The sequence below is a fragment of the Neofelis nebulosa genome, chromosome 5 (assembly GCF_028018385.1).
Source record: "Neofelis nebulosa isolate mNeoNeb1 chromosome 5, mNeoNeb1.pri, whole genome shotgun sequence".
Lineage (NCBI taxonomy): Eukaryota > Metazoa > Chordata > Mammalia > Carnivora > Felidae > Neofelis > Neofelis nebulosa.
The window spans coordinates 133,920,866-133,948,356 of record NC_080786.1 but is presented as its reverse complement, the minus strand read 5'-3'; the positions used below and the strand labels follow the sequence as shown (position 1 = coordinate 133,948,356).

The 27,491-nt window shown below is 37.4% G+C and overlaps 1 protein-coding gene across 1 annotated transcript in view; it reads left to right on the top strand.

Annotated features, from left to right (window-relative positions):
* The window catches only part of TMPRSS15 (transmembrane serine protease 15), a 120,051-nt gene that overhangs the window by 78,367 nt on the left and 14,193 nt on the right, over positions 1-27,491 (top strand). Inside the window, exons 18-22 of the mRNA XM_058731782.1 lie at positions 3,387-3,497; positions 5,264-5,396; positions 17,192-17,287; positions 21,503-21,552; positions 21,744-21,918. Coding sequence (XP_058587765.1) covers positions 3,387-3,497; positions 5,264-5,396; positions 17,192-17,287; positions 21,503-21,552; positions 21,744-21,918 — 565 coding nt within the window. The remainder of the gene's footprint in view (positions 1-3,386; positions 3,498-5,263; positions 5,397-17,191; positions 17,288-21,502; positions 21,553-21,743; positions 21,919-27,491) is intronic.

The window sequence follows — 27,491 nt, the reverse complement described above, 5'->3', positions numbered from 1 at the left end:
GATATTTCAGACAGATCTCTTCACTTTTCCAGTTATTTTAGGTGTTAAATTTTCTTAACTGGTTAATTAAGATTCACTTCTGGATATTAAGATGTACTGTCAAATACAGCATCCAAACTTTAATATCATCTAGTTCAAAGTTTCTTTTACCTCCCAACTCTGTAAACCAATAACCTAACCTAATAAATTAAGGTAGAGGAGGTAGAAATATTGCCTTTGACTCATTTTTCACTTTCTTTCCCTTCCATTTTCCTATAGCTGTAGTGTCAGAGGAAAGGCAAGCAAGAAAAATCCACCATCACTGTATTTTTCTTTTGGCCTACAGTGGCTCCTGACCAAATGCTAGCCAGCTCTTTTGTAGAACAGAACTGTGAGTTCTTCGGAGCATTCCTTTCCCACCCCACTTCCCCAGGCCTACTGCACTGTAGGTATGGGTGGTACTCCTCCTAGCCAATCTCTAGCCCTGCTGAGCTCCTAACCCACCTCAGATTCCATCACTCCACTTCTTTGTGTTCAGCCTGCTTGTCCTGTAAGGCAGCTGTCCCTCCATTACATTGTCCAGTGTCCACTGATAAAAAAAAAAAAAAAAAAAAAAAAACCTTACACACTTTTCTCGCATGGAGAAAATGTAGGTTCTTTCCACTGCCACTCTCTCTCCTGGCCCCTAATTACCATCAAGAGATGCTCCAGCCTAACTTTCTGACTTTGAATTCATTACATAGGAAGAGAACACAGGTCTTTAATTATACAGTTATATGTCCACAAACCTTAAGAAACTAAAGTCACAGTCTTCTGTGAAGTCATTCACTATACTTCAGTTTAGTCAGATTGTTTTCAAAAAGTGGATCATGAAATCAATTTATTTGGTTTCAATAAACATTTCTTATTATGGAATGGAATAAAATGGAATAGAATAAAATTTAGAATAGAATAGAACAAAATAGTTGTGTTCAGTTACACACACACAAGCACACAGAAACACACATCTGTTGGAAAAAAAAATCTGAAAGTCCCTGCGTTAATCCCATGGAAGCACTGGCCCTTGTGATTCTTTAGGCTGAAAAAATTTCAGGCTGAAAGTGATAGGATGGCCTTCTCCCTTTAAGTCAACTCAATATGAATGGTTGCCTTGGAGCATTCCTCAGCTGGTGCGCTGGATGGCACCATATTCCCTTCTCCCACTCTTCTTCAAGGACATTACACAGTCTTCTTTTAGAAAAAAAACTTTAATCTTCTTTTATATAAAAATAGAGCTGGAAATAGGTGATGGGTGTTAATAGTTGCTAGACCAATTTTGATCTATTTTTTTTTTTACGTTTTTATTCATTTTTGAGACAGAGAGAGACAGAGCATGAATGGGGGGAGGGTCAGAGAGAGGGAGACACAGAATCTGAAACAGGCTCCGGGCTCTGAGCTGTCAGCACAGGGGCCCAATGCGGGGCTCGAACTCACGGACCTCGAGATCGTGACCTGAGCCGAAGTCGGCGCTCAACCGACTGAGCCACCCAGGCGCCCCTTGATCTATTTTTTAGTTAAGTGTAGTATGGATATATTTAGCACTTCTATTTAGAGTGTAACAATATTTATCAGTACTCTCAGATTTGGGGCTACAACCTAGATTCTAAAACAGAATGATTTAACAGAATCTAAACAGGAATGATTCCTTTCAAGTACTATTACATGTGGTCATCATAAATTGAAAAAGTCTCTACGGAGATTAGTACAATTCAGTTTTGAACCTACTTTAGCATGAATTGTGGCTCCTTGAAAACAATATAATCATTTATAATTAATATTCATAATAGCTTTCAAAATACAGGTTTCCCTCTTCCTTGATTTTATCAAGTGCTTTTGCCTCCTCATTATGCTTATCCATATACAATGTAGGGGAAGAAACATTAAGCCTCTCCATACCCAGCCACTATATATCTCCCTTCTCAGGGAAGTCAAATCCCACGTGGCCTCAACAGAGTCCTAGTACTGCCATGTAGCTATCCCTCCTAAGCCATAATTACAAAACATTCAGGGAGCAAACCCCTCTCTTCCTGTGACATGAGGAGTCGCCCAGGGCAAAACCCTGTAAGATCAAACAAACAGGTCCAGGAAACAGCAGCACCACTTTCTTCAAACAATATTTCCAGTTGGCCTATTTTTGCATGACCCAAATCCTGGAAACCACCAACTGCCTGCAGATCCATTCAGTTTCTTCCCTGTCCAGTTTCTTCATTTTCCTTCTATTTCTTCACATGCCAATTATATTCTCCCAATTCCAATCCTGATTTACTTGTTTGGGCCCCATCTTTAAGTTCCTTTCAAATGACTGTTATTGCAGAGTTTCCATGTCTTTGTGACTACTTTTCCCCACCTGACTCATGATTTAATTGAACTCAGTTTCCAGCCTCATCCAACTTTGGTCCCACCAAAAGGCAACTTTCACATTTAAAAAAAAAAAATTTTTTTTAACGTTTATTTATTTTTGAGACAGAGAGAGACAGAGCATGAACGGGGGAGGCGCAGAGAGAGAGGGAGACACAGAATCAGAAGCAGGCTCCAGGCTCTGAGCCATCAGCCCAGAGCCCGACACAGGGCTCGAACTCACGGACCGTGAGATCGTGACCTGAGCTGAAGTCGGATGCTTAACCTACTGAGCCACCCAGGCGCCCCACACATTTTTAAATCATGTAGGTTTGGATGTATCATTTGGAGTGCGAAATCAACAGATCTTCTATGCTTGTGTAACATTCCAAAGGTTGAGGCTTGAATATTTATATGAGGTGGAGGAGTTTATTGAAGAGAAACTAACAGAGTTTATGAGGGAGGGGTATATCCTAGACCTCTCAGCCATCCCTTGGAACTGCTCTGTGCTCTGCTGTAAAGAAGATGCCTAGGGGTGCCTGGGTGGCTCAATTGGTTAAGTGTCTGACTTCAGCTCAGGTCATGATCTCACAGTTTGTGAGTTCGAGCCCTGTGTCGGGCTCTGTGCTGACAGCTCAGAGCCTGGAGCCTGCTTCAGATTCCGTGCCTCCCTCTCTCTCACTGCTCCTCCCCTGCTCACATTCAGTCTCTCTCTCTCTCTCTCTCTCTCTCTCTCTCTCTCTCTCTCTCTCTCAAAAATAAAGAAGTATTAAGAAAAATTAAAACAAAAATAAAGAAGATGTCTAAGGTTTTATCCACCCTTTCCTCAAGCCACATCTCTGGCTTTGACACTACTCTTGTGGAGGCGTTCTGAGCAACTAAGTGTATATAGTCTCACTTGATATTAGATCGAGGTCAACAATGCACTGTAGTAAAAGGTTGATGTGTAAAGAGGCAGAAACGGGATGGATATTACAGGATCATCTATTTGTCACCTTTTTATCCTATATGTTAATATTCTTTCCCCATAGAGCCCTGCAAGGAAGACCATTTTCAGTGTAAGAATGGAGAATGTATTCCACTGGTGAATCTCTGTGACGGTCATCTACACTGTAAGGATGGCTCGGATGAAGCACATTGCGGTATGTTTTGATTTTAAGAAAACACTCATCACTTTAGCCTCTACACTTGGATCCTCCAAATGTAAAAGAAAGATCAGAAATGTATTTATCAGGACGCGTTTTGTTCCTTTTGTGTATCATCATTCCCCTTGTGACTTCCGCACCTTGGACGCCACTCTGGTTAGGAGAAAAATTAACAAGCAGACCCCTGTTTATTGTTAGTTTATTTATTTAAATTTGACTACATTTAGTAACTTTAAGTCTAGGACGACCCGTATTCAGGTAGAAAGCATAAAGTAGTACTGGGAGACAATGGCCACACCAGGCCCTCTAGCACCACCCATATTGACTATGATACTCCTTTGCCTGCATATGGAGGCACCCTCATGTTTACTTATAACTGACTATGTTACACTTGCTCCTTTGCATTCTTGGTTCTTCAGTATCTACTTCTCCTCCTGCTTAGTTGAGTCTTTAGTCTCATCTGCTTCCGAATCTCTATAATGAGTTGTGGCTACTTTCACTATATCTTGCTTTTATTTCTAAGCAGATACTTAGTGCTGCTTATTACATGCCATGCACTATATCTGATTGCTGCAAAACAATCTTAACAGAAAAAGAATTAGCTCTTTTTAGCCATGAGAAAACTGGGGTTTGGAGAAGTTAAGTGGTTGTCAAAGATCACACACATAGTAGGGGCTAGAGTTGCATTTTCAACCTAAGTCTGTCTAATTCTAACAATGCTCTTGCTTTTCTCAGAATAGGGGGAAAATTGTAAACAATAACATGAAATTTACCCATTGTGGGTAAAACTATTTTTTCTGAAGTTTTACCTGTTTGATAAACTAGCTTAGCTTGGCCCAGTCCCTACCTAGCCACTAATAGCCTCTATACTGTATCCAAAATGCTTGTAAGATGGTGGGGAAGAGGGGCGCCTGGGTGGCTCAGCCGGTTAAGCGTCCGACTTCGGCTCAGGTCACGATCTCGCGGTCCGCGGGTTTGAGCCCCGCGTCGGGCTCTGGGCTGATGGCTCAGAGCCTGGAGCCTGCTTCAGATTCTGTGTTTCCCTCTCTCTCTGCCCCTCCCCCATTCATGCTGTGCCTCTCTCTGTCTGAAAAATAAATAAACGTTAAAAAAAAATTAAAAAAAAAAAAAAGATGGTGGGGAAGAGATGAAAACCAAATAGCATAAGAACAAGGCCAAAGAAAATAGCCTCTAGAGAAAGAAGTAGGAAAAAAAGTGCCTATGAACTTGAATTTTCCTTGTTTTAGAGACCAAGCTTGTGAGATATACTCCTCACAATAAATATTATTTTCCATTTATTTTCTATTTTGATATGCACTAAACGTCCATATCTCTCTGCCTTTTTCATTTTTGTAGTTATATGAAAAGAGCAATGTAAAGTCTATCAAATTTATATTTTTCAACTCAAGCTTTCTAACATCCTCTTTTTTAAATGTTTATTCATTTTTGAGAGAGAGAGAGAGTGCACGTGAGTGGGGGAGGAACAGAGCGGGAGTGGGGGGACAGAGGATTTGAAGCAAGCCCTGCACTGACAGCAGAGAGCCCTACACAAGGATCCAGCTTAGAACTGTGAGATCGTTACCTGAGCTGAAATCGGACTCTCAATGGACTGAGCCACCCAGGCGCCCTCTAACACACTCTATAAAAAAATTACAATCTCTAAACTCTAAACATTAAGAACATTGCACATGTAGTTTACAACCCAATATTTACTTTTAACAACTTAGGTCAAAATGACCCTGTGTGTGATCTAATTTCTTTAGTGCGTCTTTTTAATGGCACCAGGAACAACAATGGTTTGGTGCAGTTCAGAATCCTGAGCACATGGCATGAAGCTTGTGCTGACAATTGGACCACACAGATTTCAAATGATGTCTGTCAGTTGCTGGGATTAGGGTAAGTAATTCTACTCAGCTCTGTTTTAAGCAAGTCTCGAACTTTCTTATTGGTATGAAACTGGGTTTATTAAGACATTTAAAATTTATGGAAGTTATGAATTTAGAAAATACATGTTAGCAAAAAGAAGAAAATAAAAATCTTGATTAATGCTATTCTCAAAAATAACCACTTAACATCCTTTTTATAAATATGATATAAATATAAGTATATAGAAATACTGTATTATAAAATCATACAAAATATTAGACTATTCTGTTTTGTAGCATACTTACACATGAGCATTTCTCATGTCATTAAATTTCTATAGACTATCATTTTTAAGAAAATAAAAGATTCTATTTTATGCTATATCATAATATATATAACTAATCACAAAGGTCCCTAGAGAACATACTTTTGCTATATCTTTCTATAGCAAATAGCTATAACTATTTCTACAATAGTTCCTTTGGAAAATCTGTAACAGTATAATTATTGTGAGAAAAGACATGAAAAATTTCAAGACTTTTTCAAGAATTGCAGTGCAAATGATAATTCCATATCAATGACTCAACTAAAATTTATTATACTTTCAGTTTGTCATAACATGTTGCATCAAATATACAATTTCATTTTTTACCTTCCCATAATCTCAAAAGTAATGAGGTTTAAAATAGAAAGGAACAGTAGCAATAATTTGCTTCTTTTTAGTTGTATAGTCGACTCTAATTCAGCATTGTGATCCATTGGTATTTGTGATTTACCAAATCACAATTTGGGAGATTTAACCATTTTAGATTACACATGGTTATTTGGTCATTGGTAGCACTATATTATTTACCACTTTGTTTTATCACATTAATCTATAAAGTCTAAATGTAGGAAGTATGCCTATTTTATCCATTACTTCATTGCTAACACCCAAACTTATCATTGTCTCCAAATATAGGTACTAAATAAACATTTGAAGTAATAAATTATTCATTATATATAAATATATGTGTGCATATAAATATAGAAATACCTACCTATCTAAATGCCCAAAGTTGCCCAACTATAACTCATTATCATTTTATTCTGTCCTGAACTGGGGAATTTTGTACAAAATTAAAAATAATTTAAGTCCACATCCATACATACCCTCAGCATTTGGCAGTTATCCCAGTTCTTCCTAGCTCCTCAAAATCAAAAGTAATTGAGTGCTTTCTTTATAAGGGGACTCCTCCTTAGTTGATTAATAATCATATAGTCTTCATGCGATACACAGGTTTTCAAAATTTATTTCAAAATGTTTATTTTTTTAGCCCAAGACATATTTTCCACAAGAATAACATTAATGAGTGATTAGGTCTTGGTGTAATCTGTAAGAGCTGTTTCATTTCTAGTTGACTGGGAGAGTTACATTGTATACTAATGCCAGGCTAGCACCTAACCACCACATAGTGAGATTTTACCATAGGAAAATGTGTGAGGTCCTACTCAGGGTATCAGATACACCCCATAATTTCTTGCAGTTTGAATTGAGAGTTTTCAACTCCCTTTACCTCCTAAAATGCCATCATTAAGATTGTGAACTCCCCAGTTTCAAGCGATTCAAGTGATGTCAGCCCCAGATTCAAGTGATGTCAGCCTCATCAGGAAGACAATTCCTACAAGGAGCAAAGGGAGGATGTGATTTGTCACCCATTATGTAAATAATCATCAGTTTGATTTATGTGCATTAATCACAAGCTTTCTGCACTTTATATATATTATTGTTTTTATAATACATCATAGCCTGTATTCTAACAAAAACTCTTTCAAAATGGGAGGCTTTGAGACATAAAGGGTCTTGGAGGAGGGGAGGCTGTAGAGGGAATAATGTTTTTTGATGAAGACTCAACAGAACACTGAAACTGACAGTTGTTGATTTATTCCCACTTCAAGTAAAGCACTGGGTAAGTGGCATTGATTCCAGATTCCTACTTTAATTCCGATTTTAGTTCAACAGTGAGTTCGTACAGGTGAGGCCCGAAGAAGTTGTTTGCTGTCACTACTGAAGTTGTCAGTAATTCTTAGGAACTGTTTTATAGACTCAGGAATTTAGTAAAGATTAAGCTAAGGAGACTGGTAACTTGACCTTATTTCCACAAGTGACAAATCCAAATGATCTAGATGATGGAGCTCTCAATGCACAGGAGCTTGTGCTCCAATTCACCATCTAGCCAAGCATCATTATATGGTTATAGACACAGGAGTGTGTTTTCATTCTGGTTGTGAATCTTAACTAAAATAGTTTCCAGGGAGATATATGGGTTCAAGATGAATCATTTACAAAGACCAAAGGATCAACATCCTCTTTGACAGAAGTTTTTAAAATTTAACTGAAATATGTTGAGGGATAGCACAATACTGATTCCTGCAATTGCACAAGAGAATGTGTTGGAAAGGGAACATATATCTTATTACTTTTTAACAGTTGTTAATATAAATGTATTGTTTTAATTACTCCTGGATCAGAAACTGAACCGTTAGCAACAATGTTGTATCTGTTCCATGGATGAGTAAAACATGATTTTTACTTCAGATATGTTGGGGATCGACACATAAGTAGATAATGACAATATAATGTGATAAATGCAATATGCTATTAGAGAACCACTCAATTTGGGAATGTCAAGGAAGGCTTTCTAGAAAATGGCTTGAGCTGAGTGGATGACAGCCAATTCCACACAACTGTATACTATCTATTTACATGTTTTTCTCCCAGCCAGATTTTACTGTCTAGTTCACTGACCTCATTTCCTATGAATCACAGCCCTTCCAGCAGGAGACAGGGACAAAGAACTAGACTTTTTAGTGTGTATAAAGCAAATAGTACATCCCATTGCCTTAGATACAATATTTTTGATGAAGGTCAGGCACTTGCTTTCTTCAGAAATGAGTCAGGTAATCTCTTCAAAGACTTTAATCTTTGAGCCTGCACTTATTAAACAGTCTCCACAGTGCCCTAGTAATTGAACGAAAGTTATAGCCTTAATGAGAATGTGTCTAGACTGGCGCATGGTACCCGAAAGAAAACTTAGTGACTTTAAAATGATGTGTTTGGTACAGTGGAAAGTAATTTAGGAGTCAATTTATTAAAAAAGCACTGTGGTCTCTCAAGATTATTTATGCAGATAGGGTACAAAATGCAATTCCCCAAAGATTCTAGTAAATCATATGAGGTGGATTTCATCAGCCTTCCTTCTTTTAAATGAAACATTTTCATTCCCTGCCATTTATAGCATGCGTAAGTAAAAAAGTACTTTAAATAACACTTTCATGTCTCTGATCAAAGTATGAAAGAAAACATTTTACACTGATGAAAGAATAAATGTTAAAGAAACTTAGAGTATTGATTTTTAAACTCTTTTTTTTTAATTTTTTTTTTTTAACGTTTATTTATTTTTGAGACAGAGAGAGACAGAGTGTGAACAGGGGAGGGGCAGAGAGAGAGGGAGACACAGAATCTGAAACAGGCTCCAGGCTCTGGGCTGTCAGCACAGAGCCTGACGCGGGGCTTGAACTCACAGACCGTGAGATCATGACCTGAGCCGAAGTCGGACGCTTAACCGACTGAGCCACCCAGGCGCCCCAAGAGTATTGATTTTTAAAACATTTCCTAGGAAAGCACACTACCTCGTTCCTAACCCAATAAATGAACTATGTGGTTGACTTGCCCCACTAAGCCATTAAAAACTAGAAGTCATCAGGTCTGTGCAGCTTTGCAGAATTTAGGAAAGGCTAATGTCTTAAAATAGAGGTGGTTATACATACCCCTCTTAGCCTGCTTGTGAGGAGTTGCTGGTAATTTTTAAATCCCACAATAGTCCTGTGCAAGATGCCCTCAATTCAAATGTCAGAAACCTCATGTTGAGCTTCTCATTCTCAAATCCAAAATAAGAAATGGAATTATTGCAAGGTCTTCCATTTCAGAGGGGTTTTGAAAATGTTGGGGGCGGGATGGGGAGGGAATATTGTTTTAATAAGCCTTCCAAATAAACGGAGCATAATGATTTAATATCCTGTGTAAGTACCACCATAAATTTGTATCCACAATTTAACACTGGGTCTTAGAAAACTGAAACATAGAAAATATAGAACCAGTGTTTCATATTAGTTTTAAAAATTGGTAGGCAAAAAATATTCCTGTTCTTGCCCATATTTCCAGTCATTGTCCTCAAATTTTCAACTATGTGGAAAAAGCCTTAGCATAAAACAACAAAAAAGATAAGATATGGGAATCAGTAAAAAAAATGTAACTACTACTTTCTACTTTAAATGATTTCCCTTTTATTTGCTAACTTTATACAGAAATAATCAAATACTATTTTCTGTTATTTTTAATTTGCAAATTCAACACCAAAGGTATTCTTATCTATTTTCCTAGGTGGGATGGTAGGGGGAGGGCAGGTTATGGGAAAGATGGTGGGAAAAAAATTATTTTACTTAGTTTAATTGACCAACCTAAAAAGTTCATCATTTGCCTGATATACAAACTGTAACTCTCATATTCTTCCTATTTTGTTTTTTTTTTAATGTTTATTCTTTTTTTGAGAGAGAGAGAGAGAGAGACAGAGCGTGAGTGGGGAATGGGGAGAGAGAGAGGGAGACCCAGAATCCGAAGCAGGCTCCAGGCTCTGAGCTGTCAGCACAGAGCCCAATGCCGGGCTCAAACTCATGAACCATGAGATCATGACCTGGCTGAAGTCGGACGCTCAACCGACTGAGCCACCCAGGTGCCCCTGTTCTTCCTATTTCAAACTAGAAATGAATTAACTAAAAATAGGTAAAGAGAAAATAATTATAGCAACGCATAGTAAATTTATAACTTTTCAAGATTCATATTACTAGGTTATGAAAAGCACAGTGGTTAGGAAATTCTGTCTGCTATGGGCGAGGGACTGAAAGCAAGCATACCAGTGACTTGTAATCCAAGGGCTGGCTCAGCAGCTCTCAAACCTGGCTATACGATAGAATCACCTCGTCTTTTTCCCAGATGTTTGGAATCAGGAGGGTTTAGGTCCATGGCTTTCACGTGGGTGTTTTTAAGATCAAACTAGCAGCATCTGTAAAGCCTGGGATGCAAGCACGGAAATGCAAAATCTGGAGCTCCACCTGAGTCCTACCCAGAGGCAAGTCCAGAGTAGTGTCGGCAGTCTGTGTTTGAACCAGCCCTTCAGGTGATTCTGATGCCAAGTTTGAGAACCGCACTTAGGGAAGGCTTCCATAACCTTCTTTTGTGTGTCATGAACACTTTTGGTGGTCTGCTGAAACTTACCAACCTCTTCTTAGATTCATATATTTAAGTGCAATAAAATAAAATACACATGACTAGAAAGGAAACTAACCACCTTGAAAAGTAATTACCAAAATGTTATAAATGTGATATGGTAATATGTATTTCTTTATGGAGTATTCAGTAAGATATGTTGGTGGTTCTAATGATTATTGTAAGATAAAAAATTAGCATAAATGATATTTTTAGGTGTATGCAGCAACTGCAATGTTCGTTTTGGTGACAAAATTATAGGTGTTGCTATCAGTGTTGCAATTAGTCACTTACATTTATATAAGAAGGAAATACTACAATTAAAGATTAGTAAAAGTTAGTATGTAATTATTTCCTTTCTACCTACAAACTTCTTACCACGGACAACAAAGCAGGATTCTCTCCATCTCTCTCTGCCCCTCCCCCACTTGCCCTCTCTGTCTCTCTGTCTCTCTCTCTCTCAAAAATAAATAAATAAACTTAAAAAATGGATGAGATGGACACTTTGGTGGCTCAGTCAGTTAAGCATCCAACTTTGGCTCAGGTCATGATAATAGTTCGTGGGTTTCAGCCCCACGTCAGGCTATGTACTGACAGCTCAGAGCCTGGAGTCTGCTTCAGATCTGTGTCTCCCTCTCTCTCTGCCCCTCCCTCGCTCATTCTCTCTCTCTCTCTCAAAAATAAATAAACATTTAAAAAATTTAAAAAATAGAAATATTTTTTCCTTCTCCCTCCTGTCCTTATTTTCATTCTTCCTTATTTTTTGCTTCCTTTCTTACTTTCCTATTCCCTTCCTTCTTTTCTCCTTTATTGCCTTCCATTCTCTTTTTTTCTTTATACCCTTATCTTTTCAAAAGAATCTGAGGTGATTTGTAACAGAGTATATATAGTAACATTAATAGAATAGTAAATGAAAATAAGGTCTGAAGAAATAAGGAGGCAAATCTATAAAACATACAGGATCAACATAATTACTAATATTTGTGTCTGAGATTCCTGGAAACCTACACAAAAAAAAAAAAAAAAAAGGAAACATCAATAAGGGCATCACTTTAATTATGAGATAAGATAAACACTACCAGTTCCATAGAGAAGACACATTTCTCCTGGCATTAAATTCTAAAGGAAAGTTTGCATGCATGTCCTTATAAGGTAGTAATGCATTGAAAAAATATGTACACAGAGAAAACTTCATAGTAAATGTAGAGGTGAATGTCATACTCTTCTTCCTGAAAAATAAACAAACTCCAATGGCAGCTAAGAAAATAAAGTTAGGAATGAGTCAAGGATTTACTACAAAGGGGTAAGACCACATTCTCCAAGATGTTAACCATGAGGATCCTGTCTCTGACAATCACCTCTAAGTATTATTTCTCTCAGCCGCATTTGATGTATAAAATGCCGGGAACTTGTTTCCTTTCTAATACCATTACATTTGTAGGATAATGTAGAACAGCTACCAGGCTGACCCATCAATTTCTCTCTTGTTCTTAATACAGCAGCTTGCACAGAGGAGGAAATTGATTAGGTGAAGATAATTTTTTCTAGTGGCATTTTTTTTTCCTTCTGCATACCACAAAATGTTAGGAGTCGAGGTCAGAAAATCTAAAAATAATTCAGGTTACCTGTTTGCTAAGAGCTACCATAGTTCTAGGGAAGTGCCTACATGTGTTACTATAAACATGATAAGAAATAAGCAATTGTAGTTGAAGTGTGTCCAGTTCAGCCACGCTATTTACCTAACCGCCTGTATGTCCTGACTTTTCTAGTAGGATGCTTTGCCATCCTTTGCCTCAAACTCCTTTCATTCGCCCTTCCCCTGCCTATTAAAGTGCTCTCCTCACCTTCTGTCCTGCCAAATCAATCCCCTTCTTTCCCTCCAATCTGAAAAAAAGAAGGTCCATCCTTCTCTAAAACCCTTTTCAAACTAATCCCACCTGGCTCCATTCATTACTTAAACCTTTTGGGGTGTGAAATGAGCTACAGTGCCTGGCTGCAGTATTTGCAACATTTGTTATTATTCTTTCTAGCTTTAGTGTGTCCAAAAGCTTCAAACATTCCTACCTAAGCTTCTGCTTCAGGGAGGAATTCTTATCACAGCAAATACAGTCTGAGGAGCAAGACAAAAGAGAGGAAACCCAAGCAGGCCTGAGAAGAGACATAGAAGATTTAATACTGTACGAGACGCCCCAGGATATCCTTCCTTTTCTCCCTAGAATTCATCTCCGAGTATATTTTTATACTCCATATATGACCTTAAAAAATAATGATGGTGGGTTGCATTTGTATGCTTCTTTTCTCACATAGAATAAGGTTTTCCTGAAGCCAGGGGAGCCCTTTCAGGATGCATAACCTATAAAAATGGTAATAAAGGTTTAGAAATAGGTAGTCAGGAGGCATTAGCATGTCAACAAGGTAATGCTATATGGGCATGTTTCTATGTGATACCAAATTTGTACAGATTTCAGACAGCTGTGCAAATGTGTGGGTAGAGTTATCTAAATCTGCAGAGCTAAAATTTTCAGGATTTAAAAAATGCAAACCCCAGTCATAACCTTGCCAGAATTCGTCTCTAAAAATTAAAAGCTCGTTTTGTTGCAAGAAAAGGAAACCGAGGCAGGGAGAGACTCAGTGACATGCTTTAACTGCAGAACTTAATATAATTTATTCTCTCTCAACAATTCAATTTTTCGTTGTTATGAGATTTTGCTTTTCGAAAATAAATGTGATAATAAAAGGTTGCTAGCCTGTTATTTTGCCAAGAACATTATTAATATATTTTTATTATCTCCATCATTTCTTAAAATAATAAATAGTTTGTTGTAAACTTTCTCTGCGGTTTATCTTCTGTGTACTGTGAATACAAGCTGGAATAAATTGTGTTCAGTCCGGAAAAGGTTGAGTTGAATTTGGCAGGATTTGAAACACAAGTAGTCACTCTCAAATTAAATTCCAAATTCTAACATCCAGCACTAACACCTGGAAATGTTTGTATGAACGGATAGCCTCTATATAGCCCTTCCAGGCTGCTGACATCAGTATGAGCGACAAAAAATTAATTATGTGAATACTTTATAATTTTTTTCCAAAAGAGCATTTTAATTATTTTATATTATAGCTTTTAATATATTCTATATACTATATAGACTACATTTACTATACATAGCATTTATATACTATATATCTATATATACTCTATATAGCATTTAATATATTTTATTCTGTATTCTGTATTCCAAACAATATATCTGTAGTATTAATTGCAGTCTGTTTCCTCATGTAACTTTGAGAGTGAAAATATAGAGAAGACGATCTCAGAATATAAACTGTGTGTCTGTTTTTTTATTTTCAATATGCACGCATAATCTTTATTTTTTCCTCTGCCAGATAGTGAAAACATCACTGTGGGACTGCATTTGAGACTCCAAGAGTAGAAGAATTGGCATTCACTAGATATTCTTTAAAGCTTTGCCTCTAGTCTTTTTTTCTCCTAGAATAGGCTTAAAAATTTACCTGCCAATCCCATCACAGTTTAACGCCAGTTGTAAATGTGCAATAAATAGACACTAGATTTAAAAAAAAAACTGATTTATAAATAACACCTCAATATTTTTCACTTTAATTATGTCCAAATTTTAAAAAAAGGAAAAAAAAAAGGAAAAGAATTATGTCCAAATTTTGTTTTGAAGTTCCAGAGATACTAATGCATCTTCTCGGGGTCTGTATTAAAAGAGCTAGTCGGGGCACCTGGCTAGCTCGGTCGTTAAGATTACATGCAACTCTTGCTCTCAGGGTCGTGAGTGGCTTGTACAGCTTACTTAATTAAAAAAAAGAGAGAGAGAGATAGTTAAGGGATGGAAGAAAAACAGGTAGAAAAAATGGAAAAGTGTTAAACCCACGTCTCTGAGATGTATTTTTAATGAATTACCCTTGAGGATGTTCCCCCACATATTTATGAATATGGACAAATGGCAAAACTAAAACAATTTAGTATTGAGTTTGATGTCCTTTATTGAAGGGAAAACGATCCACTGATTGGGGGAGTGCAGTGTCTCACAAGCAGTAGAGCAGACTTCCTGAGTGATTTGGGGGAGAGAGAGTTTTATGGACTGTTAGAAGAGGCAACGGGGCATGACTGGCTAGGAGATCAGGATTTCCTGTTAACCCTAGCAGGTCTTATTTTAGGGTAAAGTAAGCCAGCAGAAGCTGAGTTGGAAGATTGTGATTGGTGTATATTAGGGTTTCTTGACAATGAGGCCATTCCTCAGTGTGGGCTGACAGGTTTAGATTTGTGAAGTGGACTGGGCCACTGCAGTGGGCTCCATTTTGTGGGTCCTGAAATACAAATTAACTTTATCAGTGCCTTAAAATGAATTGCCTATCAAATAACGAGAAATCATTTCAGAAGCTAAAAAGCAGACCCCCTGAACAAGTAAAAATAGATATTATATTTGGCTTTGACAGGGGGTCCCTGACTTCCAAGTGTCAAAATCACCTGAAGGGTATGTTAACACATAGATGGCTGGACCCTACTTCCAGAGTTTCTGTGTCGGTAGGTCTGGAGTGGAGCTAGGCAATTTTCATTTCTAATATATTCTCTGCTGCTTGTCTGGAGAACATACTTTGGAAATCCTTGGTCATGGAGAGTCAGGAACATATAAAACTACCTAGAAGAATATCCAACACATGTAGGAATTCAGCAGAATAAGGACACTGGCAATATGACCAAAAACAATAAAAGAGAGAGTCTAAAAGAGAGAACAGAGAGTAACTAAGACCCACCCTTGCAGCAAAGATGAGCACAATCAACCAATACTAAGGATGTTTCTGAAGCCTCAAGCACAGTCAACTCAATGAGAGCCTCTTCAAATTGGATAGGTATTCCTTGATAGTCTGAAAAGCCAAGACTGGTGTGATGAATTCTACCAAAAGCTGCAACAATGGTAAATTCAAAGTCCTCTAAGATCTGTTTTGATGCACACTCTGTCTTCCCTAAATATGGGAGTCCTTAAATATAATGTTCCTGCATTATTGTCCTTCCTGAGCAGAGCATTTCTGACCTCTACACCCCTGCCTGTTGTGAAGTCCTTATGCCTATTCGGTTTTTCTGAACTATAACAAATACACTTTACATAAATACTTAAATAAGATGATGCTTCTGCTTCTCTAGAGGGAATATCTTAATCTTTAACAATAACAGTAACAGCACTTATTCTCCCTTTGGCAAATTCATTTCGGGTATTATTAAATGAATAGTCATTGATTTGTGTGCTAGAGTTACTTTTATCTGTTTATAAAGTTAAAGTGCAACATGCTGAATTCTGGGACATTAAATACAGGCTCCACTGTTCCAGTTCTCTGTTCAGTGGATGAAAGGTATGAAACAAACACTTTCAGTTTTTTTTGAGATGCTGTCCCATCTGAAAGAGACAGGAAACACTCTCAACCTCTTTTCTTCTTATTGATCACAACAGTCATGGGTGTTCCCTTGGAAATTCCCTACACACAGACAGAAAAGGGCCAGTGTTGGGGACTGTCTAGGCAAGACATTGGACCTTCTTTTGAAGATGCAGTTGGTGGAAACTTCATGTTATTCCAAAAGATAAGAACTGCATCCTCTCCTTGCCAACCGGCAGAAGTTAGCAGGAATCAGGATGTTTCCAATCAAAAAGCGTATTTTTATATGAGGATTAAAATCTGGAATAAATAAAAGGCAGGAAAAAAAGATTAGGAAGTAAGAAGCTAAATGTTTCCAGCTAAGCCTACGGAAGAGGGTCAGGATGATTGAGAGAAATCTTCAGTTAAGTTTCACAGTGGAGAGCATGGATATAACATGTTTTCAGGGATAAGAAAGACTAGAAATTTAATGTCTTTGTTACATGCAGCATGTGTCTTTCTCCATCTCACGCTGGCCCATGAGTTTAGAGTTAGAGGGCCAGGCCACAGACTCCCTTTTTAGAGCAGTCACGTAGCTTCTGGCTTTAAATTAGGGCTTGTTAGACTTTAAACTGAATGAGATACCGAGAACAAAGCAACATTTGGAAAAGTAAACACTGAAGATATTCTTTTTCTAGGTTGTTCTCAGGCAACATGCATTTTTTAAAAGATGGATTACACTCAACAGGAAAAAAGTTTAATAAATTATGGTGCAGCAATTCTACGAGGTTGTTATTAAAATTGATCATTATGGAATTTATTGAACATAGAAGAGTCAAATGAAAAAATCAGATACTCAAGTGATGCATGCACTGAATTTTAACTTTGTTAAATAATATATGAGCATGAAAACAAGAACTAGAGGGATTACACAAAAACTTAAATTACGTTTTATGTTATTATGGATGATTCTGATTTGTACCATCTTTTAGACAGCAAAACTTTTGAAGGGTTATATTAAAATGTTCATCTTTTTTTTGTATGGAATCCCATCATGTCTTTCAATGTCCACAGCAATAAATAACTATAAATTAAGGTTTTGGTTCTTTGTGTTTTTGTTTTGTCTCTATGTGTTTTTCCCTAGGAGTGGAAACTCATCGATGCCAATCTTCTCTACTGGAAGTGGACCATTTGTAAAATTAAACACAGTTCCTAATGGCAGCTTAATACTAACACCAAGGTGGGTCCCAAAATCTGTTCTTGGACTAATTTGTACATGGACTGGAAAGAAGATAGATTTTAAAACTAATCAGATTTTAATGCCACCACATACTAGCCATATAATCTTAAAAGTTATTTAATTTTTTTATTATTCAGGTAATCTCAAATACTACCTAACTGATCCTCCTTGATAACATTATCTAACCCTCATGTATATGGTAAGGCAGTCAAATGAGATATTGCATATAAAATTGTGCAGCACATAGATAGAGATTCAATAAGTTTACTTCTATACCCTTTCTATCCTTACCTTCAAATTCATTAACAAGTAAATCCCAAAGAAAAAAATTCTGAGAGTTGGGATAAATTGGTCCAATGTTAGTCAGACTAAAAAGGGTGACACAAATTAGTTATCAAGAAAAGAGAAGAGAGGGGCGAAAGTCATGGTATTTAGCAAATAGAACATGAATATTGAGGGAAGGAGTCTAGACTTCTAGTTGTGTCTGCATATTCTCTTATGCTCCTTAAAATTAGGTTATTTTGGGGCTCCTGGATGGCTCAGTAGCTTAAGCATCCGACTTTGGCTCAGGTCATGATCTCACAGTCTGTGGGTTTGAGCCCCCTGTCAGGCTCTATGCTCTCAGCTTGGAGCCTGAATCCCACTTGGATTCTGTCTGTCTGTCTGTCTGTCTCTCTCTCTCTCTGCCCCTTCCCTGCTCATTCTCTCTCTCTCTCTCTCTCTTTCTCTGTCTCTCTCTCAAAAATAAATAAACATTAAAAAAAGTTTTAAATTAGGTTCATTTTTATAATTTTTACTACTGTTTAAAAAGCAACCTCCTTCCTGTATTCAAACATCTATTTTATCTTAAATTATGTCATTTCTCCTGTTTGGGCATTCATGATATTTTTTTTGGTTGAGATTGGCTTTTGAATTTTAAAGTTCCATTAAAGACCAGCTGCAGGTAGGAAGAGAGTAACTTCAAGAAGCCATAACTACAGACAAAGATTTAAGATGTCATTGCTGGTACATTAGCTTGCAGTTTTTTTTGTATAACATACTTAATGGTAAAAAATGAAATTTTGTAATTATTCAGCTATTCATGAAACGTTATATCTGTGAGCTCAACCAGTAAAACAAATTGATAAAGGAGTATTTTCAGTACCAAGGACTTTGCAATTGAATGTTTTATATGAATGTTTGCTGGGCCTTGACTGATATTATTAGTCTCATAAGGGGTGAACCGAAGCATTTTCAAATGAGAAAGCAGATTTCTAGATTTCCTTCTATAAGCATGTTTAAATTTACATTAGCATTGTAGATCAAAAGCAGTTTGTACACCGAAAAGTTCTTTTGTTTATATCTTATAGACTTTAAGGATAAGAAAAAGAACAGAGGAAAAAATATTTTTAAAAATTCATCTCAATTATGTGCATGTTTCAGAGCAGAAGTCTGTTATTCCATGCTTATCAACAAAATGACAGTATCATTGATGTCTCTATTGTATGTATGCTTATGTTATTGTATGCGTGCTTATGTTATTGTACATATGCTATGTTATTGTACGTATGCTTATGTTATCATATATATGCTTAGTATTACTCTACTCTAAGTCCTAGGAAACTAAAGCATGACCTGGACATGCTCACAAATCCATAGGCAACCCCACATTCCTCTATTTTCCACTCTACCTTGCAATCTTCTAAATTGCCAAAGGCAACAGCTCACTTTAAATAACAATTCTGGAAGGGGCACTTGGGTGGCTCAGTTTGTTGAGCCTCTGACTTTGGCTCAGGTCATGATTTTGTGGTTTGTGTGTTCAAGTCCCAGGTTGGGCTCTGTGCTGACAGAGCAGAGCCAGCTTTAGATCCTCTGTCTTCCTCTCTCTGCCCCTTCCCTGTTCTCTCTCTCTCTCTCTCTCTCTCTCTCTCTCTCTCTCAAATAATAAAAAAAAGAAAAAAACTAGAAAGAAAAGAAAGAAAGAAATAGCAGTTCTAGAAAGGAGAAAGAAAGAGAAAGCATAGCCAATCAACGAGAAAAAAGACCATGTTGATGGGCATATATGGGAGAGAAACATTTATTTTGTCAATACAATAGATATAAACCCATCCATTTATATCACAATAGCCCCTCAACTAATAGGGCTGAGAGAAAGACATAGGATCCTGTCCTTGTCTTTCTTCCTGTCCAGAGGGCTGACCTAGCTCTGATTCCAGGACCAAAGCCCGGGACAGTAATTCTGTTTCCCTCCAATCTCTCTAAATATACCTGGGCAAAGTGTGGAGTCACTGCTCATTCTGACCAGAGACTAAGGAATTTATTCCTCTACACTGAGAAACTGCATGTGTGTGTTTATGCATGAAAAGTTTGACTGGCTGAAATGCATGGAGAATGAGGGGCAAAGTTCAGGTCCATTTTCTGGTTAATTTAATAGTTACTTTTTATTTTAAAAGTTTATTAAGCTTTTCTATGCTTGCTAAAAAGAATTTCATCAGTTTTGTCCATACCACAGAGTATTAGGCATCTTTAATATCTAAGAATGCTGAACCATTTTGAATATGGATATTCACTGATGAGTACTATAGATATAGAAAGAGTTTGGATGAACTTGAAAGTATGCTGGAAAGCATTCTAGAAACTGCTTTTCTCCCAACGATGAGTATATAATAGAAGGGGAGTTCATTATGACTATATATTGATATACCCATATTTAGATGGATATACATGCATGTGATGTGGTTGTGGATTTGGGGGGGGGGGTGGTTCGGAGCCCACGACCAAGAAAAAATTCTTAACATGTCTTTGGGGCAAAACAGTAATTTTATAAAAAGGATGGGGACAGGACCCATGGGCAGGAAGAGCTTCCCCAGGATTGTGAAGGGTGACTGATTATATACTTGGGAGCTGGGGGAAGTAAAGGCAATGAGGAGTTTCCAAAAGGACTTTTATATGGAGGCCTAGCTGTTGTCAGTCTCTAGCAAAGCATTAACATTAAGACATTAGGGAGTTCCTGGAGAAATGTTGTCCTCCCCTGCCTCAAGCATTTGTCAATAGGCTGCAGGTTATAAGGAAATTTATTTTATCTACCATTTCCTTCTGCCTTGGTTTCCCACATCACATCCACATTGCTTATTAATAAAATGTAAGTATATTTTCTTTTATTTCAATTGAAGTTACCTTATATTCTAAGTGATATGTCGATTGGACAGTATGAATGCACGTGGTTTCAAATAAGCCTTATCATGTATGTTCCAGAAACACTGAATTGCTTTGATTGTACTTGTGATCGCATACGAATCTTGGGTCTTGCTTTGTGTTTTTGTTTTGTTTTTACCTGAAATTTCAAACACCTAAGTAATATGCACAACATAGGTAGCTAAATATATAAATAGAAATTATTAAAGTTATATATGTGTGTATGTGCTTGTTTCAACGTGACCAGTATCTGCCCTGGCAGAATCAGGAAACAGTGTGGGAAAGTACTTTAATTCCTTGTATTATACTGATCTCTAGTGGTCAATAAGTATAACACATTTTTTTAACTCTTCCTTTGTTTAAATTTTTGTTTAATATAGAATTCTTGGCTTTGAAAAAAGTTGGTATCCAAGTATTTAAACAGGTAGTGAGTTTTTAAATTATTTATGCCTATACTTCGTCTTATATTTTGCTGTTTATATGTTTATCTCCCTTGAAAGCAGGGCCTGTGATTCATCAATCAGTGAATTTTCTGAATGAGGTACACAGCCTCACACACAATGCGAGGCATTTATAGTTGCCTGATTAGCAATACTGAGACATGTTCTGTATTATAGAATGATGATATCCAAGGTTGGTTCAAGCAAACTAACGATAACTATCATTTATTGAATGTTCATTGTGTGTATGGCACAATAACTCCAGTTTATTTAACTTCTCACAAAACTCCAACAAAGTAACTACTATTGCTCCCATTTTATGGATGACAAAACTGAATCCCAGGGACACTAAACAACTTACCCAAAAATCACAAAATGTAAGTGGTAGAGAGTTAAGGGCTCAAACTCCGTTCTATTTGACTTTAAACTGAGGTTTTTCCTGCTGTGCATGTCAGCGTCCCCACATTTCATATAACCTACTTACATCTGAAGGTTAATTCTACTAAAAAAATAAGATAATAAGATTAAAATAGATACACTATACTTTGTTTTAAAATGTTAGGTGCACACTTTCTGAAATATAATTGTTCTTCTATTACAGTAAACAGTGTTTACAGGATTCACTGATTCTGTTACAATGTAACCAAAAACGTAAGTATTTTGTCATGTTTTCTTCCTTCATGCCTTCCGTTTAAAATTCCGAATGGAGTTGGTATATCACTATTTTGTAGTGATCCACTAAATTTTCGTAAGCAAAGGAAATCCACCAAAATAAAATAGATATATTTTAATTCACTTATTTTATGTCTTCATTTATTTTATTTCTTCATTTATTTTAATAGCATGTGGGAAAAAACTAGTGACTCCACGAGTCAGCCCAAAGATTGTTGGAGGAAATAATGCCAAAGAAGGAGCCTGGCCCTGGGTCGTCGCCCTTTATTACAATGGCCAACTGCTCTGTGGTGCATCTCTCGTCAGCGACGACTGGCTGGTGTCGGCCGCCCACTGTGTGTATGGGTGAGTGTGACATCACAGTGGCTTCTCCCAGATGAGATGACCACAGCAGACACTCTGCATGCCATTTCCTGCAGCCTCACAAAATCATCCCCTCAGGGAAATGTTCCTGCCATTCTGACATTATATAGTACCATTTTTCCCATTAAAATCATATATAAACATAGAGAACGCTAAATTAAAAATCGATTCTTCATTAGATACTTGCATCAAGCATTATGTTTCCTACATACATGAAAATTGAAATTCATACCTACACAAGGTAAGCACTTTTAAAGGCATGAAATTCGTATTTAATGCATAAATTGTGCTGGTTATCATTCAATCAGGCCAATAGCGTCAGAAATTGTCAGTATCAAAAAAAAAAAAGCACGTTCAAATAGCCCTTAAGTGACTAATAAACTGTGTTCTAGAAATTCATGCGTAAGGACTTTGTTGTGACTTAGAATAAAAATATTTCCTTCTCAAGTCACATCTAGTTTGATGCTACCCATAACTGAATCTTAGAAACAATATCAACCATATCTAACTCTTTTTTTGTTATGTAGTATGACAAAATACATGTTGAATTCTAGGATCTGTCTTCTCCTTCTAGAAGCAGCCATTCCCAAAGCAGTGCCACAGGGAAAAAACAGAGAGAGTGGAGGGACGGGGAGAAAAGGAGGAGAAAAGAACTATTCTTGGGCCCAAGAACGTGTTAATTCTCTGCTTCTGCCTGAAAGAAGGCACCGTCTTAGGTAGTCTCATTCTGACACTTCTGAATTAGGCCCAAGTAAAAGGTAGCTTCCTCATAGAAGATTCATAAGCCCTGATCCTAAGGTAATTTACTGACCTTAATTGAGTAAAAGGAACCTCCAGAGAATGGCCTGAGTTGTGAGGATTAGAATAAGCCTCTGTGGCCAGTGTCCAGAATCTCTGAGAAATGAAGCATGTGTGCTCAGGAATGTAAGATATAGCTATAATCAGATCAAAAGACTAACTCCCTACCAACCCAGATAGTGAAAGTTCTTTGATGGATGGAGACAAATTGTCAGATGCAGAAGGTTATGATAGTTGTTTGGGAGACGGGGGCGGGGAGTAGAGTATTAAAGGATTGATCCCATTGGACCAGCATGAGGGCAAACTTGAACTCAGAACCCGAGGAATCTGAAATAAGGACCCATAGCCAGAGCTGGACTAATCACCTGGGCTCCAAAAGGACTACCCAAGTTACTGCCCATCTACATCCAAGCTCTCTATTCTATGCATCACACCCTGTATCTAGATGAGTAAACTACAGCCTGTCCCATAGCTAAACTGCACCTTCGTGACTCTGCTGCCTCTTGATAATAATATTTTAATCTTTTTTCAGCCACACCACAAAAAAATGTCCATAGCAGTCAATATTTTCCCATCCCCTGCTAAACATGACTCTAACTTTTACCTGTACATAACCTATACCTTCAGATGCAACAGGTGGGTAACCTATATCCCAATTTACAAGCGAAAGGTATCTTTACCTACAGATTCATTGTTTTCTATTGCACAAAGATGGGTCTTATTAAGTTAGCAACCTCCCACATTAACCTTGGATTTGGTAAATTAGTCCGTTTGATGTTCTTGCAGAACATATGCTTTCTAAATGTCAACCAGGCTTACAGTAATATTAGTGGCATCTTTCATTTATCTACCTTACAGATGTACTTGTTGTAGGTCAATGATACCAATATCATAGCTTTTTAAACCACAAATATTCAAGCAGTTTGGTCTACTATAAACACATGTTTAGTTATATAGGACATAAAATGTCTTTTCACACAGCTTCAATCGGAACACAAGCAAACAAGTGTAAACTGTAATAGAATTGTGATGAATTCAAACTCATCCTCACCACCCTTGCATTTTGCTCTCCTTACCCATTCAGTTGTAGTATTTCTTCTTTCCCAAAAAGTGTAAACCTGGTCCAGGCGTTTTAATCTGCAGGTGGTTAAATGGTTTAATTGGACAGCTCTTCTCTGTCTACCACAGTCCACACTCCTATTCCCTTCCATCAGCCACAGTGTTCCTGGATGTCATTAAGCTTCCTTATGTCTGTTCTTTTTCTCTGTCACCGATTTGTCTTCTTTTCCAACCTTAAAACAGAGATTTGGAGAGTATGGACCAACTTTACTGTGCCTTAAAAGGAAGGTTGACTTTAAACCAGAGGATAGAATTTTGATCCTACTTACGCGACTGACTTCATGTGACTTGGTATCTCTGTTTAGGTATCCTCACCCACAGGGGGTTCCTAAGGATGCCCACCCCCTAGAGTGATTATCAGGACAAAAGTAAGATGATGCAATACTTTTGCGTACTGTGAATTACATAAATGTGCACTAAAAATTTTATTGTCCTGCTGTTCCTGTGCAGAAAAGGTCCAGAGTCTGAATCTTGTCCAGGAGACATTCAGCATATTTATTTTCTAAACTTTTTATAGTGCTATAATTTCAAACACAAACAAAAATTGCAAATACTAGCACAGAGAACTCTTATGTACCTTCACTGAGATTCGTCAATTGCTTACATTTTACGCTATGAAAACTTTCTTATCTTTCTCTCCAATCTGGAGGAATATTCTTTCATTCTCTCCAATCTGGAGAAATATTTATTTTCTGAATCTCTTTATAGTGGATTAGACACTGTGCCCCTTTACTCTGTATGTTTACTAAGAACACGGATATTTTCCTACATAATCACAGAAAGTCATGGACATTTAACATTAATGCAATACCACTATCTAATCTATAATATGTGTTCATTTTTGTCTACTGTCCTAAATATGCCCTTTATAGCCTTCTTGGTTTGTTTGTCTGTTTGCCACCCAAGAACCAATCCAGGATAATGAGCTGCATTTAGTTATTATAACTCTTTCATCTTTTTCAATCTGGAATAGACTTTCTGCCAGGCTTGCTATCTTTATGTCTTTCTTGTCTTTGATATTTTTTATTACAGCAAGTTATTTTATAGAAAGTCCTCATATTTGTTGAAACCCTTTAAGCTTGCCCCCGCGTTGGTCTTGATGTATGTCCATTCTTTGAGAATTTCTTTACTTTCTGCAAAATAAGATGTTCCAGGTTCATTTTGTGCTTCTTCCCCCCCTAGTCCTCAAATCAAACTTTCTAAGAAACCCCAGTTCTGTTTAGGTAATTTTAGTTTCTTCTACATTTTACAAATCAAGATCTTGTGTGCTCCTTGCTACTGCTGGTGTGTCGAGCTCCTAGACCCTCTCAATAGATACAGCCATATACCTATAAATATGAACTCAAAGTGGCAGCTCCAATGAAAATAGATTGCCGCAAGATCCATTCTAGCTCATCTCCAATAATGAGAAACCTGTTCCTACCATCCACAAAATATTTATGGATTTGTTCAAGCTTAGAACACAAGTAGTTTGAGAATTGCTAACCCTGCCGCTGTTAAGCAAACTCACCACCTAGAGTTTAATATTTGTTTTTTCCCACTGACAGAGAGCAACTGCATAATCTTAAGTGCACAATTTGATGAATTTTGAAAAGGCATATGCCTGTGTAACCCACACTCCTTTCAAGACATGAAACTTTCCATCACATGCAGAATTCTCTTATTCCCCCTTCCCAATCACCATCCCTGCTTCCAGAAGCAACCACTACTCAGCCTCTTGGGTGGACAGGTATATATAGATTTATACTCCGGATCACAGCTATTAAATTGACATACATCAATAATGAAATTATCCATAGAGAGGCCTCTTGCCAATCTCCCATTCTTTAATTTAGCTCTTTAGAGATGACCAAATACATTTATTTCATTCCTTATTGAAATAATTCATTATTCAATATTACTATGATACCATATGATACTTAAAGTACTAAAACTGACCAGCATTATCCCATTTAATCTAGCTCCTTTTTTCTTTTAAAATTACCCCTGGTATTCTTGAAAACATTCTTTTTTCAAGTTTTTATTTATATTCCAGTTATTTAACAAACAGTGTAATATGGTTTCAGGAGTATAATTCAGTGATTCATCACTGACATACAACACCCAGTGCTCATCACAACAAGTGCCCTCCTTAATGCCCATCACCCATTTAGCCCATACCCCATCCACCTACCCTCCATCCACCCTCAGGTTGTTCTCTATGGTTGAGTCTGTTTTCTGTTTTGCCTCTCTTTTTCCCCCACTATGCTCATCTGTTTTGTTTCTTAAATTCCACATATGGGTGAAATCACATGGTATTTGTCTTTCTCTGACTGACTTACTTCACTTAGCATTATGCCATCTAGATCACATTTCATTCTTTTCGGTGGCTAAGAAATATTCCATTGTATATATATCTACCACATCTTCTTTACCCCTTCATCAGTTGATGGACCTTTGGGCTCTATTCCTTGAAGACTTTCTTACTCTCTGACAGCACCATATTTCAGAGGCATTCTACTTTTTCCTTGCCTTAAAAAATGGAATTGGGTATCCTCATGGGAATCTTTTTTCCATTCAGTGGAGAATAATAATAGAGACCTACAATGCTGTGCTGGGGGTAAACATTGGGGTTGGCCATGGGTGGACTTGACTAAAGTACCATCTTTGCTAATGGTAGAACAGAAAAGTATTGCAATTCAGAGTTCCAGGTTCCCACTGATTTTTCTTCCTTTCGGCATATCATCTTGCTCTATCATAACTGTCTTACCATATTTACTTTTTACCACAGTGAAGGTCCCATACTCTGAGTAGGGAATTTATTTATACACCAGCACATGGCAACCTAGAGTGGGCATAGTGCTAGTCCTCCCATCTGGTGCAGCATCGAAGGAGCACCTACTGTGCACCAGGAAGTGTGCTAGTCTTTGAGGTTATAGAAGTCAAGAATACATGCCTTTCTGTTGCCCCCAAACCTGTGCCTTTCTTTCTTTCGCTACTAAGAAACATATTTTGCTTGGACAAGGCAGGCACATGCGAAATGCAGCAGAAATTCAACCAACATTCCCTACCTTAAGGTACTCACTTCTGCCCTCTTTAGTCTGTGCCAGATTGGGACTTGCCTATCCAATGGGCTATTTCCTGTTCCATCCGCACCTGTCTCCTGTCCTATAGCTTTTTCTTGTTTCACTAGAATGCAGATATTTTGAGACAAATATGTTTTTAAAACATAATAAGTACCCCTTCCTCATCTACACTGATTTTTCTGAGGCCTTTCTTTCTCTGTCTTAGCTTTGGGTGAATGGAAAAGCCAGGGAGGATTCTGTATTGCTCACTATCCCAACAGTAATAACAAAGGGCAGATTCTTGAGTCCCCCTCCAACTTTCCAAATTAGAGTCTCTGGAAGTGGAAATTAGGATTCAAGATTTTTAGCAAAATTCTTCAGGTGATACATAAAATTGAGTACCATTGGCTATAACTTCTGTATTCTCAAGCCTTTCTTCTGAGAGAAGGCACTAAGATTGCAATAGGATGTAGTTGTTCTAATGGTGCTTGTGCTGATGTGGGCTTGTGGTGGGGAAGCTAAGCACATAGACATGAAAAGCTATGTGGAGTAAGACTTGAGGGAGAAATGCAAATGATAAGTTGGAGGGGTATC